At 44.5% G+C, this 16,941-nt stretch overlaps 1 protein-coding gene across 3 annotated transcripts in view; it reads left to right on the forward strand.

Moving 5' to 3' along the window:
- The window catches only part of LOC146042901 (uncharacterized), a 119,013-nt gene that overhangs the window by 50,451 nt on the left and 51,621 nt on the right, over nt 1–16,941 (forward strand). The window contains exons 18-24 of one of the 3 annotated variants that reach the window (XM_083163185.1): nt 1,691–1,861; nt 4,821–4,972; nt 5,084–5,224; nt 5,400–5,538; nt 6,792–6,982; nt 7,879–8,004; nt 9,135–9,315. In XM_083163185.1, coding sequence (XP_083019311.1) covers nt 1,691–1,861; nt 4,821–4,972; nt 5,084–5,224; nt 5,400–5,538; nt 6,792–6,982; nt 7,879–8,004; nt 9,135–9,315 — 1,101 coding nt within the window. The remainder of the gene's footprint in view (nt 1–1,690; nt 1,862–4,820; nt 4,973–5,083; nt 5,225–5,399; nt 5,539–6,791; nt 6,983–7,878; nt 8,005–9,134; nt 9,316–16,941) is intronic. The other 2 variants (XM_083163187.1, XM_083163186.1) reach the window with 2 other exon arrangements.

The following is a 16,941-nucleotide window of genomic DNA, read 5'->3' on the forward strand; positions in this document are numbered from 1 at the left end:
CAGCAGGGTGGGACGGTTGGTGGGTGCAGCGGGGTGGGTGGGTGTGTGCTTGCAGCAGGGTGGGTGGGTTTGTGCAGCAGGGCGGGTGGGTGGCTGCTTGCAGCAGGGTGGGTGAGTTTGTGCAGCAGGGTGGGGTTGTGCAGCTGGGTGGGTGGTTGCAGCAGGGTGGGTGGGTGGTTGCAGCAGGGTGGGTTGGTGGGTGGTTGCAGCAGGGTGGGTGGGTGGGTTTGTGCAGCATTTGGGTTTGTGCAGCAGGGTGGGTGGGTGGCTGCTTGCAGCAGGGTGGGTGGGTTTGTGCAGCAGGGTGGGTTTGTGCAGCTGGGTGGGTGGGTGTTTGGTTGCAGTAGGGTGGGTTGGTTTGTGCAGCAGGGTGGGTGGGTGCGCGGGTATTGCAGGGTGGATGCAGCAGGGTGGGAGGGTGCACCTTACCTCACCCCTCCCCCTGCTGTGCTGTGCTGCGTCCACCCCTCCCTCCCCTCCTCCTGGCTCCCCGCTCCCCGCTGTGTCCGGGAGAGAGACGTGCACTGCTGCTATGTAAAATTCATATCTCCCGCTGGACCGCTAGCCAATAGGCGCTCGCGGTCCAGCAGCCATCAGTTGATTGGCTTTTGGACCGCAAGCGCCCATTGGCTAGCGGTCCAGCGTGCGGGAGACGTGTTGTGAATTTTACATAGCCGCCGCAGCAGCACGTCTCTCGCGGGGGAGCGGGCAGGGCAACGGCGGAGGCGGGCGAGCGAGCTGGCGGTGCCGGCACAGCTCCGGCGCCAGGCTAGCTTCCTGCGCCCGGAGCGTGTGCTCCGCCGGCTCCGGGCTCGCTACGCCTCTGGTGCCAGTTACATATCATGTTCTCAGTAGTGCCAGTTACATATCATGTCCCCAGTAGTGCCAGTTACATATCATGTCCCCAGTAGTGCCAGTTACATATCATGTCCCCAGTAGTGCCAGTTACATATCATGTCCCCAGTAGTGCCAGTAACATATCATATCCCCAGTAGTGCCAGTTACATATCATGTCCACAGTAGTGCCAGTTACATATCATGTTCTCAGTAGTGCCAGTTACATATCATGTCCCCAGTATTGCTAGTCACATATCATATCCCCAGTAGTGCCAGTTACAGATGTCCCCAGTAGTGCCCATTACATATCATGTCCCCAGTAGTGCCAGTTACATACGGTATCATGTCCCCAGTAGTGCCCATTACATATCATGACCCCAGTAATGCCAGTTACATATCATGTTCTCAGTAGTGCCAGTTACATATCATGTCCCCAGTAGTGCCAGTTACATATCATGTCCCCAGTAGTGCCAGTTACATACTGTATCATGTCCCCAGTAGTGCCCATTACATATCATGTCCCCAGGAGGGCCAGTTACATATCATGTTCTCAGTAGTGCCAGTTACATATCATGTCCCCAGTAGTTCTGAAAACTATGTTTTTTTTTTTAAATATTTGGATAACAGATATATGGATAAGGGATACTCAATCTGTATTTCAGTCAACATTAAGCTGATAGTCTCATATTAAGGTTTACTGAGCCCCCTTACTCCTGTCACTGATATATACCCCTTAATGTAAGAAGCCATATACTGTAATTATATAAGTGCTATTTGTATTTATGTGATTTTTTTATAATTAAAGTGAAAATAGCCAATTACTGATTGTTTCGTCATGTATTACATGCAATAGGCTTGATAAAGTATCACAAAACCGAGCTGTGGATTCCAGCTGTCCTTGGAACAGAGATCCCAGATCCTGGACCTTCTGATCTGATGGTTCCAATCCTTGGAGTTGAACATGATTTTAGCAAAGGTCACCTAGTTCCACTGGCTGGGACAATGGAAGACTACCAGGGCACAGGTATAAGAAATGGTAACCCACTCAGCGCTGTGTCTATATATCACATTATACAGTATGTATATGTAGTTCAGATCTGCAGGAGGAGAAATGGTAGCAAAAATTGTCTAACTTAAAACATCACTAGTGGTCCCTATGACATCCATTAAGCATTTATTTTGAATATTACAGATTCAATAAACACACACAGTGAACTTGGCTGACTTATATAGGATCCTACTATAGGTACGATCCACAGAAATGTATTTCATGAGGAAGAATTTTATTTAAATCCTAGTCTATGCGACATAGTTACATATATGGACCAGGGATTGCACCAGTTACACTAAATCTGGGTACACACTATTTAGTACAATATTACTAAAAGATTATGCAGATTCAGATGGGTTGGAACAACAAAATCGAAATATTGTCTAGTGTGTATGTACTATATTTCTAATGATGCACACTGCCGCACAGTGTCAGTTGACATCCCCAGTTGGCATACAGGGCTGACACGAAACATTTCATATGATGCCCATGCTTCTGAATGCTGCATGGCCTGCCTCCCCCCACCGTCGCTTGTTGCAGCCAGCATCACCATCCGATCCATCAACCATTGGGCACACATCTTTAATGAAAGGAGTATATTAAACAAACATATTTGTTCTATTAATTGTGGATTACCACTAGACACGTGAGGCACAGGGGGTGGCACTTGCTAGGGGGAAATAGAGTATGATCCCTGGAATGAGATCCCTGCTCATACTTGCCTACCCTCTCGGGAGCTGCAGGATTCTCACTAATTTTGGTGCGGGGGGGGGGGGGGGGGGTGCTGCGAGTTATCATGTATGACCCTTACTGTACATAGGCAGAACAGGTTCTGTGGATGCACAGTTCCCGATCATTGGGATTACATACTAACTTAAATCAGGTTCATTATTTCTGAGCATTTACTGTGACTTAATTTTAGTAAATACATCACTCTAAAGAGTAAAGGGGAGTGGTTGTTATTTTAATAATTGCTAATAATGCCATGTTACATGTATAATTATCTCCAGACAATTTTCACAAGGAACACATTATCCTTACAAAAATCTATCTATCTATCTATCTATCTATCTATCTATCTATCTATCTATCTATCTATCTATCCTGTATGTATATATATATATATGAATTTTTGGTACTTCTGTAGTTTCACGGCGCCGCCGCGCGCACACTCTGGCTCAGAAACTTGGCAGACTGCCAGAGGCTCTGATTAACCGTGCGCGTGCCGCTCTAGCTCAGACAGAGTGTGCTCGCGCCGCTCTAGCTGTACTGACAGCTACATAAACAGCAGCAGCAGCAGCGCGCTGCCCAGGCGCTTGGCAGGTCACTGTGGTACCTGTAGTTCCACAGTGAAATAGGCAGCGTACACGCCTGCAAGCCGCTAAGAAGGAGGGTGGCGCCTGGATTTAGGCGCTGCTAAGAAGGAGGGTGGCGCCTGGATTTAGGGGCAAAAGCCAGGCTCCCTGGGAGCCGCAAAGGTGGTTTAGCATCTAAATTTAGACGCTAAAGCGCCTGGATTTAGTTGGGTGTAGGGGTACATCTAAATTTAGACGCAAAAGCATCTAAATTTAGCTGGGTTTAGGGGTACACTATTAAAGCCCATCCACAGTGGCAGTAGTCGACGCAACAGCTGTCGACCGTGTAAATCCCACTATCCACGCCCACCCGAAGCGTGGCGAGCGGCGGCGGTACGCGTCCTATGACCTTTTCATACCCCCACTATCCACGTCGGCGTGGAGTTGAGAATAGAATAGTGTGGCGAGCGCAGCGAGCCACCGAGCCCGAAGCGTGGCGTGCGCAGCGAGCCCCGCGAGGGGATGCGGATACCTTCACAGGTAAACGCGTCCCTTTGCGGGCTTTACAGGTGTCCGCGTCGCCACGGACACCTGTGAAGCCCGCGAGGGAACGCGTATAACTGTGAAGGTATCCGCGTCCCCTCGCGGGGCTCGCTGCGCTCGGCACGCTTCGGGCTCGGTGGCTCGCTGCGCTCGCCACACTATTCTATTCTCAACTCCACGCCGACGTGGATAGTGGGGGTATGAAAAGGTCGTAGGACGCGTACCGCCCCCCCTCGCGGGGCTCGCTGCGCTCGCCACGCTTCGGGTGGGCGTGGATAGTGGGATTTACACGGTCGACAGCTGTTGCGTCGACTACTGCCACTGTGGACGGGCTTTAATAGTGTACCCCTAAACCCAGCTAAATTTAGATGCTTTTGCGTCTAAATTTAGATGTACCCCTACACCCAACTAAATCCAGGCGCTTTAGCGTCTAAATTTAGATGCTAAACCACCTTTGCGGCTCCCAGGGAGCCTGGATTTTGCGCCTAAATCCAGGCACCACTCTCCTTCTTAGCGGCTCTAAATTTAGATGCTAATCCACCTTTGCGGCTCCCAGGGAGCCTGGCTTTTGCGCCTAAATCCAGGCGCCACCCTCCTTCTTAGCGGCGCCTAAATCCAGGCGCCACCCTCCTTCTTAGCGGCTTGCAGGCGTGTACGCTGCCTATTTCAATGTGGAACTACAAGTACCACAGTGGCCTGCCAGCGCCTGGGCAGCGCGCTGCTGCTGCTGTTTACGTAGCTGTCAGTACAGCTAGAGCGGCGCGAGCACACTCTGTCTTAATCAGAGCCTCTGGCAGTCTGCCAAGTTTCTGAGCCAGAGTGTGCGCGCGGCGGCGCCGTGAAACTACAGAAGTACCGAATTTTTTTTTTGTAACTAAGTCATTTTTATAATTTTATATATATATATATATATATATATATATATATATATATATATATATATGCACACACACACGCATAGATAGATATAGATATATAATTTTTTTTCAATTTAGTGTTACCTCTACTGTAACATGATATACAGTGATTAGGATCAATACTGTATACGGCGTACAAGTGACAGTGTCTAACATTCATGTTTACATTTTTATAAGGTCTTATTCCCATCAAAATTGGAGCAAGAACAATTGACCCGATCACAGGTTGTAGCTGTCCTGTGTTGGGAGCTCAAATCAACCCCTTGACTGGGGTGATAATGCCAGTGGTGCAAGCGCTGGGGACTTTACAAGATAAAGATTATTATCTGGTGCGTTTTTCTCAACTGGTACATTTCATTCTAGATATTTTGTTATTCAATTATGTTCTACATAAAGGAAATCTATCTGTTTAACCCAATAATCAGCTATGTCTTATTTAGCTGGAAGCCCTCCAGAATGAGTTGACTACAAGAGAGACATTTTGGCAAAACCAAAGGAGCAGAGAAGAGGAGCTTCTAAAAGAGTTGAATGTTCTTACTCTGTATGCGCTTGATGTAGCCAGAGAAGGAAACACTCATAAGGTAAGTTATATTCCATGGTTCTAACATAACTTTCCTGTACTCATGAGGTTGTGCTTTTATAATACACTGATGGCATTAAAATAACTCATTTTATAGTAACTTTTTACAAAAGGCTTTGAAAATCATGTGTGTAAGATAATATCTCATTGGTCCTCTAATCCCGTTTTATGTTTAGATTAGATATAGGGATCGAATTTTATCACTGGACGAATCTTGCCAATCTCTCGAAGAAGAGTCTTTGTGTGAGGCCCAACGAAGAGCCAGCTGTAACCTAAACAACTTGTCCATTAAGTTGAGTCAACTCCCCTTTATAGGTAGGAATAGTTCTTATTCTCTGGTTGATTGTCAGTTTTAGTTATCATTGAGGTAATAAATACATTAAATACATATTTAATGTAGCTACAGTATAGTAGTATCTACAGCTATTTTCTCATTGAGTTATGTGACACTTTCTTCATTGGCATTTAAAAAAATATACAATAAGGAGCAAAGCTGCGTTAAAGCAGTATAAAATATCGTGGGCGCCACTTTCAATGATATGCAGTCAATATATCTACTGTAAATCAAAATCCCGGCTGTCAAAATACCAACAACCATTGACCAACGGTCAAAATACCGTCAAGGTCAAAATACCTACACGGTCAAAATACCGACATTTAAGGTATAGACAGGTCAAAAAGTCAACATGAGTTTTTTATGATTTTTTTCCATTGAAACCGACTTGTTCATACTTTACCATCCCAGTGGACATGGAGGGGGGATATAAGAGTTTACTGAGAGCAGCGAGGCACCGTGCCCAAAACATGGCGAGTGCAGCGAGGGGACATGGTACACAACATACAGACCCAAAAATATGAAAAACTCGTGTCTTCTTTTTGACCTGTCTATATTTTAAATGTCGGTATTTTGATTGTGTCGACATTGTAAATGTCAGTATTTTGACCATGTTGATATTCTGACTTTGTCGATAATTTGACTGTCGGTCAATTGTTGTCAGTATTTTGATTGTAGGTAAATCATACCGAACCCCTTTCAATATTGTTAAAATCCTCAATCACATGATTATACAGGTTGGGTACAAGATGCCGGCAATCAGAAAATTGTCAGTGGCATCCCAATGAGCGAAATCCCTGCTAAATGCTGTGATTTGCAACACTGTGGAGAGGGTGGGGCTAAAATAATGCAAAATTATGCTATTTGTGTGTCATTTTAGCCCTGCCACCTCCCCGGTGAGCTGGGAATGTTGTGGCCAAGGGAGATGTGAGAGGGGATTCTGAGGAGCAAGAGTTAGACTTGCCCACCTTTCCAGGAATCTGGGAGGGCCCCCAATTTTTGGGACGCTCCCGGCCATTCCAGGAAAGGTAGGCAAGTATGTTATAGTCATGTCTTGGAGTATGGTCCATGGTGCCTCATTTAAATAGCACGGGTACCCATGTCATACAGCATTGATGGATCATTGTTTTTTTCAATGTCTCTTAAAGAAACCATCCGGTCTTCCTGGGCCATATTGTGCATGAAGTATTGTCAGTAATGGATGACCTGTTCCTGTGTTACAATTATTTTTTAGCAGGAGATAGTGCAGAAGAAAAGGAACAACAGCTGATATTTTCCCTGGTTGTCAGGAAAACTACAGAGAAATTAATAGAATTCACTGACAGATTGGTGGAGGAGTCGGAGAGGCTGAGCAGCCAGCTGAGAGAGTGGCAGAAGAGCAGGGAACAGACCAGCGAAGACATAGTTCAAGCAAAGCAAGGAAAGGTTAGCTGGTAACTCTGATGCTGATGTTGCATTAGGGTACAATGTTTTCCTCCTCACCATCTCTCTACTCACCAAATCATATGATGGACCAGATGTTCCGATAGTGCTAAACATCATCCCGTGGCCCGTGGTCATATCCCCGCCCTCTTGTTGCATTTTTACGAGATTTGTAGGATTGTGAAGCCAATATGATGTGACTATCATGTCTTCTTTGAGTTCAAATGCTGCTGTATGTATAATATTTATACAGTATAATCATATTTCTATATTACCCCCCAAATAGCTAAACCAGTAAGGTGTCTGTCTCCAGTAAGACAGGAGAGGGGTTCTAGTACATCGTTTTACACTTCCAAAAATGATGTTAGGATGAGGAGTCAGACACAGAAGCGATTTTCAATTAACTGATTCAAACTTGCAGTGGGGGAGAGATGCCCGCTTGAGAGCAGGAGCCCGGTGGCAGCTGTCACCATTGCCTCCCAGAGTTACACTTCTGGGCAACAGACAGAGGGAGAGAGAGAGAGAGAGAGAGACAGAGAGAGAGATTTTCTTAACTTAGTTTTTCTTAACTTTTTTGGAGTTTTAACTTTTAACATTCACATGAACTTTGATTGGGATTTGATTTATTTGTGCACAACCAGCGCCAGTTGGGAAGAGGGATGTCATCCCTGTAAAATGACACATAGTAATAACTATATAACACTAGGGCTGGTTGAACAAATAAAAATAGATGGTTCATGTTCACAAGTCTTGGAGTGGGGTGGCGTGTAAATATAAAACTATTCTGTTTGTGTCACCAGTAGAGATATATGAGAATATCCAGAGATTAAGCATGCACTGTTAGATCAGCCTGTACTATTAATAATCATCGTTACTACTATACAATGCTTCTCCGGCAGATCATGCTGCACTTAATTGACGAGTTTGAAGATCATATAATGAAACGGTTAACAGGCGTTGATGTTGCCTATTGCAGGCTGGAATATGTGAGAGAACACTGTAAAATACAAGGACTGTTGGCAAAGGTAAGGAACGGAGTCGTGCGTGCTATTAATATTATTCTGAAAAAAAAGTAAAATTATTTTTTTTTACACAACCACGAGTAGAATATCAGTATAAAAAAGATCAATATGACCAGGAAAATATACAGCTCCAGCATAGCTAATATTTGATTACACCGAGTAGCCATGTAATTAATAATGTAACCTCTCAAACCTTCCTTAATATAATTTATGGATGACTGCCAAGTTTCTTATAAAAGCTACATATATCCAGTAATATAGATAAAATTGCCATTTCCTTAAAATAGTGCACATCACCCACTTAACCCCTGTTACATACAGTACTCAAATTGTAAAGGGGTTTCAATCTAGTTTTGTATAACTTTTTTTTGTTCTTGTGCATGATATACACTTTACAGGGCCAGATAAACACTGAGGTGTATGGGAAATTAGCCCCAGCCACACAAATATAGGCACATCATTGTGACAGCATGATGGCCATATATCATTATTAAAATTGGATTTCTATTTTTTTTTACGTCACAAAGCAACCCAATTTGATACTTTTACACATTTACTGACACTTTGAAGCTGATATTGTAGGGTTTGCATGTGTACAAATGACTCGGGCCACACCCACACACCACTGGCTATACATTCTCAAAGTCTTACAATAGGCCTTTGACCATTGTCAGCCCCAGGCCTGTTGCTCTCAAGGTGCCCATGCACTGAGCCGATTTTGGCCGATTCCCTCAGGTCCGATGCGCGGTCCCGTGTGCATTGGACCTGATCCGGTAGTCGGACCTGCTGTCTGTCCGACCACCCAACCTGGGACCTCACTCCCCGTGCGCCAGGGGCCAGCGTGGTCCGGCCAGCTGGTGGTGGGGGCGGGTAGCGGGATCTGTCCGAGCAGTGGCGGCGGTTGAGAGCTTGTAGCCACATTTTGCAAGGTGGTTGGGCGGGATGCTGAATTCTTTAAAATTAATTCTCTCAGCCAATAAACGTCTGGCCAGTGATTTCAAAATATTCAGCAGCCGCATCCCATCCCGCTACCTGGTTACAAGCTCCCAGCCACCGCCGCTGCTGCTCTGATGGACCCCACTGCCCATTATTACAAGCTGAAGGTTATTGTTAATAGAGATCTTATGTTTTAGTCCTATTTATTAGGGACATCAATCCATTATATTAATCCACAAGCATCATATTGGAATGTCACTGGGAAACAGCGGAGAAATATTGGGGAAATGTTGATTCCAATTTTGAAACATTTGATTCAGGTCATGGAAGAAAATAAAACATCAGTACATTCCTCTGAGACACAGGCTCCAGTGTCAGGTAACACTGTCATGTTAATAATGTTAAGTGTGTATAAAGTAATTTTTTCTAGAAATCAGCTTTTTCACAAGTATTTTTACGTCACATTTAACCCTTTGAGTGCCAAGGGAATTTGTCAAAATAGGCCTGAAAATTGGCCAGCAAACATTTATATTCATCACAATGACATGGAATGTTTACCTTATATAGGAAATATAATATTTTTTACGCAACATTTTTTATTTGAATTTATATATCATTCCTGAGCGACTCTGGCACTTTTTTTTAATATATATATATTTTTTAATTTGTTTTATGATAACACATATATACACCATATAACACAAAACATAAAATACATACATATAGACATGAAGTTATGTAAACAACAGGCGTTTCAATATTTAGTCAATAGTAAGTTTCTCCCTTACTTCACTTACATAATATGCCTTATCCCCGTTGTTCCTGTATCTATAAGTATTTCTTCCTTGCAAACTCCATACACGCATACATATATACATAAGCCAGTGCTGCACCTCCTTTTATATTTATAAATTTTGAAGGCAGGTTTTTGTTTCCATTTATGCTATAGATATGGCTTATTTCTTCCCTTGTGTCAAGCACTCGTCCTTCTCTGGCACTTTTAGTGGATAATCACAGAGATGTTGGCACTCAAAGGGTTAATTAAATTGTAAAGTGCAAACAGCTTAGCTAGCCCATATATATATATATATATATATATATATATATATATATATATATATATACTGTATATATATATATATTTCCCAATTGTATGGCACCCAGAGGCCGGTAGGATCCACCCCCCCACCCAGAAGCCCCCAACCCCCAGCAGGCCGCACTATCTACAGGTGAACTCTGTGGCGGCATCACCCCCCCCCCCCCACTGACTCTCCCCCAGCCTCACTGACTGACTGCTCCACCCCCGCCACCACCCCCCACGCTGGCTCCCTCTACAGGAAGATGGCGCAGCAAATGGCTGCCTAGGAACTGTGCACTCAGCCATATGTAACCTTGTGTCCCCAGTGTGATAACTGTACTGTCCGCTATAATTGTACTGTCTCTGCTCATACTGTTACCTACCTGGCTGCTGCAACGTCCAATGGCGCCACCGATGGCGGCCTAGGCGCTGTGCAGCTTGGCGAGTATGTGTTCCCATGTGATAACTGTACTGTCCCTGCTTATATTGTTACCCACCTGGCTGCTGCAATGACCAGTGGAGCCGCTGATGGCTGCCTAGGCGCTGTGCAGCTCGGCGGCATGTGTCCCCCGCATGCAATGTCTTAATGTAATGTATGTAATTTCCCCCCCCCTCTCCTTCATCCCTGCTTGATGCTGCACTGTAATCCACAAAAAATTCTTAGTGTGCGCAAGCACACATTGCCAATAAAGTTGATTCTATTCTATTGTATTCTATTAATAGGAAACATAAAGTTGTGAGGAGATCTTATAAATTAACTATAATGAAATTAATAATTTGTATTCTGATAGTAAGGAATAAATCTATAAAAAGGAGTAAATATCGGATTACCCATAAACCTAGGGGTTTACGCATGATGATCCGTGTTACATAGCGTTATATACTCAATAAAAAGTACCTTAATAAGGTTTAAACAAAGGTTAATTTAGGCTCAATATAGACATGGGTGGCAGTGGGATAACCAGTGGTGCTCCGATTGCCGTTACTGATCCCCTGATTGCGGCCGGAGTCACCGCTGCATGTGCCTTGTGGAGCCGAAACGTCCGGCTTGCGTTCCACGCTTGCCGGAAGTGCGGTTCAATTGTATTTTGAGTTCCCCTTGGGTTTTCTTATAATTAAATTGGGTCTTTAGTGAATCTACTATATCTTTTATTGTGGATTGTATATTAAAGTAAATGTTTGTATTCATAGATTGTATACACTGTTCCCCTGAAGAAGTCTTTGTAGACGAAACGCGTTGGTTGTTTGTAAAGTTTTTCCTATGACAAATCTAATAAATACATTTTGGATGAACTTTTCATTAACCCCTTCACGACATTTGACGTATATATACGTCATGGCCGGGAAGTACTTCCCGACACATGACGTATATATACGTCATGACTTCAAACTGTCACTGCGTCTAGAGACGCAGTGACAGAGGGACGATGTCTGCTGTCCCTGACAGCAGACATGTCCCTGCATGCCCAGGGGGGGCTGCGATGCCGCCCCCCCGTCGGCGATCGCTGTGATTGGCTGTTCAGTGTGAACAGCCATTCACAGCGTTTTCTGTGTCACCGGCGAATAACGTTCGCCGGTGACACGGGATCGGAGGTGATTGGTGCTGTAAAGTACAGCACCAATCACCGCGGGGTGTAAGGGTGACACTGGTGTCACCCCACCTCACCCCGCCCGCCCCCAAAGGCCGTGATTGGTTCGTCGGACCGACGGACCAATCACAGCCATGGAGGGGGGTTTAAACTAACGGTGACTGCACTGCAGACGCCATTCCGGTCTGGAATAGCGTGCAGTGCGGTCACCGTGCCCAGCTGCCGCCATATACTGACCAGAACCTTGCTCAATACTTACCTGATCACTGCTTGGGATCTTGCTTCATCTTGTGACATCCTGTGCTGTGTTGTGCTGTGTTGTGCTGCTGCAGTGTCATCGAGTTAGAGAGAGAGATAGAGAGAGAGAGATAGAGAGGCCTAGTGACAGAGAGTGCTATATTTTGTGCTGCTGCAGTGTAATAGAGTTATAGATAGAGAGATAGAGAGAGATAGAGAGAGAGAGATAGAGAGATAGTGACAGATTGTGCTATATATTTTTTATATAACTGACTGCTGCCCCCCTTTTGTGCTGATCAGTGTAAATTAACTGATCAGCAACTTTTTGGGGGCGCAGGTTTTTTTTATATATATATATATATATACCTGTCAGTGCTTCTGCTGCAGTGTCATAGAGTGATAGATAGTGAGAGATAGAGAGATAGAGAGAGATAGTGACAGAGAGTGATAGAGACTGCTATATTTTGTGTCTGCTGCCCCCCTTTTGTGCACCCCAGCAACTTTTTGGGGGTGCAGGGGTTATTTTTCATATATATAACTGTCAGTGCTGCTGCTGCAGTGTCATAGAGTGATAGATAGTGAGAGATAGAGAGATAGAGAGAGATAGTGACAGAGAGTGATAGAGAGTGCTAAATTTTGTGTCTGCTGCCCCCGCCTTTTGTGCTGATCACTATATCTGAGGTGATCAGCAACTTTTTGGGGGTGCAGAGGTTTTTTTTTTTATATATACCTGTCAGTTGCTGCCAGTTGCACTGTCAGTTGCACCAAAGGTTGTGCACCTGCTGCCCCTCACTGGTAATCATTGTCGCATCACTGATCACCTTTTTTTTTTTGTGGGTGCTGTGGGGTCTTTTTTTAATTTTTTTTTTACACACACTGTGATTTTGTGGGTGTCCTGTGGCCACTGTGCGCTGATCAGTGACGTACATCACTGATCAGCTTTTTCGGCACAGGGTTGATCTATTTTTTATTTATTTTTTGATCAAATTCCTGTTGCCTTTGAGCGCTGTTCAGTGACGGACGTTACTGACCAACATCTGTGCTCAATTTTTGGCGCAGGACCTTTTTTTTTTTTTTTTAACCCCTTCAATTTTTTTTTTTTTTAACCCCTTCAATTTTTTTTTTTTTTTAACCCATGCTTGCCTCTGACTCTGACACAGCCAGTGAGGCAAGCGGGGAATTTGAAGGATTCGTCTTAAGCTCCTCTTCCTCCTCTGGTGATGAGGGACCCCCTCAAAGACGCCCCCGTAGAGCAGCTGAGACCCCCCCCCCAATAATTGATCTCGTATGGACCCCACCACCAGACAATTTTGAGCCCCAGGTTCCTGAGTTTTTGGCCATGCCAGGAATCCAATTTGATTCCACAGGTCTCAGAGAAATTGACTTTTTCAAATTATTTTTCTCTGATGATTTTATAAATTTAATGGTGGACCAAACTAATTTATATGCCCAGCAGTTTATTGCTCAAAACCCCACGTCATCATTTGCTAGGTGGACCCCTGTAGATGCAGTAGAGATGATGACGTTTTGGGGTCTGGTGTTTCATATGGGCATAGTAAAAAAGCCATAAATTAGGCAATATTGGAGTACAGATGTTCTGTACAGCACCCCATTTTACCGTATGGCCATGACTCGGGCTCGTTTTGAGGCAATCCATAAATTTATACATTACACCGATAATGCACAGTGCCCACCCAGAGATGATCCCACCTTTGACAGGCTATTCAAAGTCAGGCCGGTCATTGATCATTTCAGTGCCAAATTTGCAGAGCTATACATCCCTGATAAATGTATTAGTATCGACGAGTCCCTTATACATTTTAAAGGAAGGGTTAAATTCCGCCAGTACCTTCCCAGTAAGAGGGCAAGGTATGGCATAAAAATGTATAAGCTGTGTGAAAGCACCACAGGGTACACCCACAAGTTTAGGGTATATGAAGGGAAGGATTCAAGAATTGAACCGCCAGAATGCCCCCCCTCCCTCGTAGGTGTTAGTGGAAAAATTGTCTGGGATTTAATGCACCCCTTCCTGGATAAGGGTTATCACCTCTATGTGGATAACTTTTACACCAGCATCCCCCTGTTTAAGGCCCTTGGTTCAAGAGGTACAGCAGCTTGCGGTACTGTGCGCAAGAACCAAAGAGGCCTCCCCAAAACGCACATTGCCCAAGTACTAAGAAGGGGTGAAAGCAGGGGAATATGCACCGAAAATATGTTGTTGGTCAAATATAAGGACAAGAGGGATGTCCTTATACTGACAACAATTCATGGAGACAGTACCACCTCCATCCCTGTACGAGGTACCAGTACCCACACCTCTAAACCAAATTGTATCCTAGATTACAATAAGTACATGGGCGGAGTGGATCTTTCAGATCAGGTACTGAAGCCGTACAGTGCCCTGCGGAAAACAAATATCTGGTACAAGAAGCTGGCCGTGTATATCATCCAGATGGCACTGTATAACGCTTACGTGCTATTCCGTTCTACCGGCCAGAGGGGGACATTTATGCACTTTCAAGAGGAAGTCATAAAGGGCCTAATATTTGGGAACCAGCAGGCAGAGGGCCCCAGTACTTCTAGTACTGGCCCCCGTATTGTACCAGGGCAGCATTTTCCCAACGAAATCCCCTCCACTGCAAGAAAGGGCAGGACACAAAAAAGGTGCAAAGTTTGCTATAAAAAGGGAATAAGAAAGGAAACTATTTTCCACTGTGAAACTTGCCCCGACAAACCCGGCCTATGTATAAAGGAGTGTTTCAAAATATACCACACATCTATGGATTATTAGGTTCATCATTTCACCGTGCTTCGGGGGTCTTGCTAATGCCACATAGCACCCACCATTCATTCCACCAGAATCTGAGCTGCAAAATCCAAAAATCACTCCTTCCCTTCTGAGTCCTGCCATGCACCCAACTGGTATTTTTTGGTCACATGTGAGGCATTGCCGTACTCTGGAGAAATGGGGGCACAGATTTTGGGGTGCTTTGTCTCCTTCATTCCTTGTGAAAATGAAAAATTTTGAGCCAGAAGTACATTTTTGTGTAAAAAAATGTAATTTTTCATTTTCACAGCCCAGTTGTACCAAAATTGGTGAAACCCCTGGGGGTTTGAAATGTACACTATACCCCTAGATGAATTCCCTGAGGGGTGTAGTTTGCAAAATGGGGTCACTTGTGGGGGGGTTCCACTGTATTGGTAATGCAACATAGCACCCACCATTCATTCCACCAAAATCTGTGCTCCAAAATCCAAAAATCACTCCTTCCCTTCTGAGTCCTGCCATGCACCCAACTGGTATTTTTTGGTCACATGTGAGGCATTGCCGTACTCTGGAGAAATGGGGGCACAGATTTTGGGGTGCTTTGTCTCCTTCATTCCTTGTGAAAATGAAAAATTTTGAGCCAGAAGTACAATTTTGTGTAAAAAAATGTAATTTTTCATTTTCACAGCCCAGTTGTACCAAAATTGGTGAAACCCCTGGGGGTTTGAAATGTACACTATACCCCTAGATGAATTCCCTGAGGGGTGTAGTTTGCAAAATGGGGTCACTTGTGGGGGGGTTCCACTGTATTGGTAATGCAACATAGCACCCACCATTCATTCCACCAAAATCTGTGCTCCAAAATCCAAAAATCACTCCTTCCCTTCTGAGTCCTGCCATGCGCCCAACTGGTATTTTTTGGTCACATGTGAGGCATTGCCGTACTCGGGAGAAATTGGGGCACAGACTTTGGGGTGCTTTGTCTCCTTCATTCCTTGTGAAAATGAAAAATCTTGAGCCAGAAGTGCATGTTTGTGTAAAAAAATGTAATTTTTCATTTTCACAGCCCAGTTGTACCAAAATTGGTGAAACCCCTGGGGGTTTGAAATGTACACTATACCCCTAGATGAATTCCCTGAGGGGTGTACTTTGCAAAATGGGGTGACTTGTGGGGGGGTTCCACTGTATTGGTGCTTTGGGAGTCTTGCTAATGCAACATGGCACCCACCATTCATTCCACCAAAATCTGTGCTGCCAAATCCAAAAATCACTCCTTCCCTTCTGAGTCCTGCCATGTGCCCAACTGGTATTTTTTGGTCACATGTGAGGCATTGCCGTACTCGGGAGAAATTGGGGCACAGATTTTGGGGTGCTTTGTCTCCTTCATTCCTTGTGAAAATTAAAAATTTTGAGCCAGAACTGCATTTTTGTGTAAAAAAATGTAATTTTTCATTTTCACTGCCCAGTTGTATCAAAATTGGTGAAACCCCTGGGGGTTTGAAATGTACACTATACCCCTAGATGAATTCCCTGAGGGGTGTACTTTGCAAAATGGGGTGACTTGTGGGGGGGTTCCACTGTATTGGTGCTTTGGGAGTCTTGCTAATGCAACATGGCACCCACCATTCATTCCACCAAAATCTGTGCTGCCAAATCCAAAAATCACTCCTTCCCTTCTGAGTCCTGCCATGCGCCCAACTGGTATTTTTTGGTCACATGTGAGGCATTGCCGTACTCGGGAGAAATTGGGGCACAGATTTTGGGGTGCTTTGTCTCCTTCATTCCTTGTGAAAATGAAAAATTTTGAGCCAGAACTGCATTTTTGTGTAAAAAAATGTATTTTTTCATTTTCACTGCCCAGTTGTATCAAAATTGGTGAAACCCCTGGGGGTTTGAAATGTACACTATACCCCTAGATGAATTCCCTGAGGGGTGTACTTTGCAAAATGGGGTGACTTGTGGGGGGGTTCCACTGTATTGGTGCAACATAGCACCCACCATTCATTCCACCAAAATCTGTGCTGCAAAATCCAAAAATCACTCCTTCCCTTCTGAGTCCTGCCATGCACCCAACTGGTATTTTTTGGTCACATGTGAGGCATTGCCGTACTCGGGAGAAATTGGGGCACAGATTTTGGGGTGCTTTGTCTCCTTCATTTCTTGTGAAAATGAAAAATTTTGAGCCAGAACTGCATGTTTGTGTAAAAAAATGTAATTTTCCATTTTCACATCCCAGTTGTACCAAAATTGGTGAAACCCCTGGGGGTTTGAAATGTACACTATACCCCTAGATGAATTCCCTGAGGGGTGTAGATTGCAAAATGGGGTGACTT

The sequence above is a fragment of the Crinia signifera genome, chromosome 19 (assembly GCF_055691185.1).
Source record: "Crinia signifera chromosome 19, ASM5569118v1, whole genome shotgun sequence".
Taxonomy (NCBI): Eukaryota; Metazoa; Chordata; class Amphibia; order Anura; family Myobatrachidae; genus Crinia; species Crinia signifera.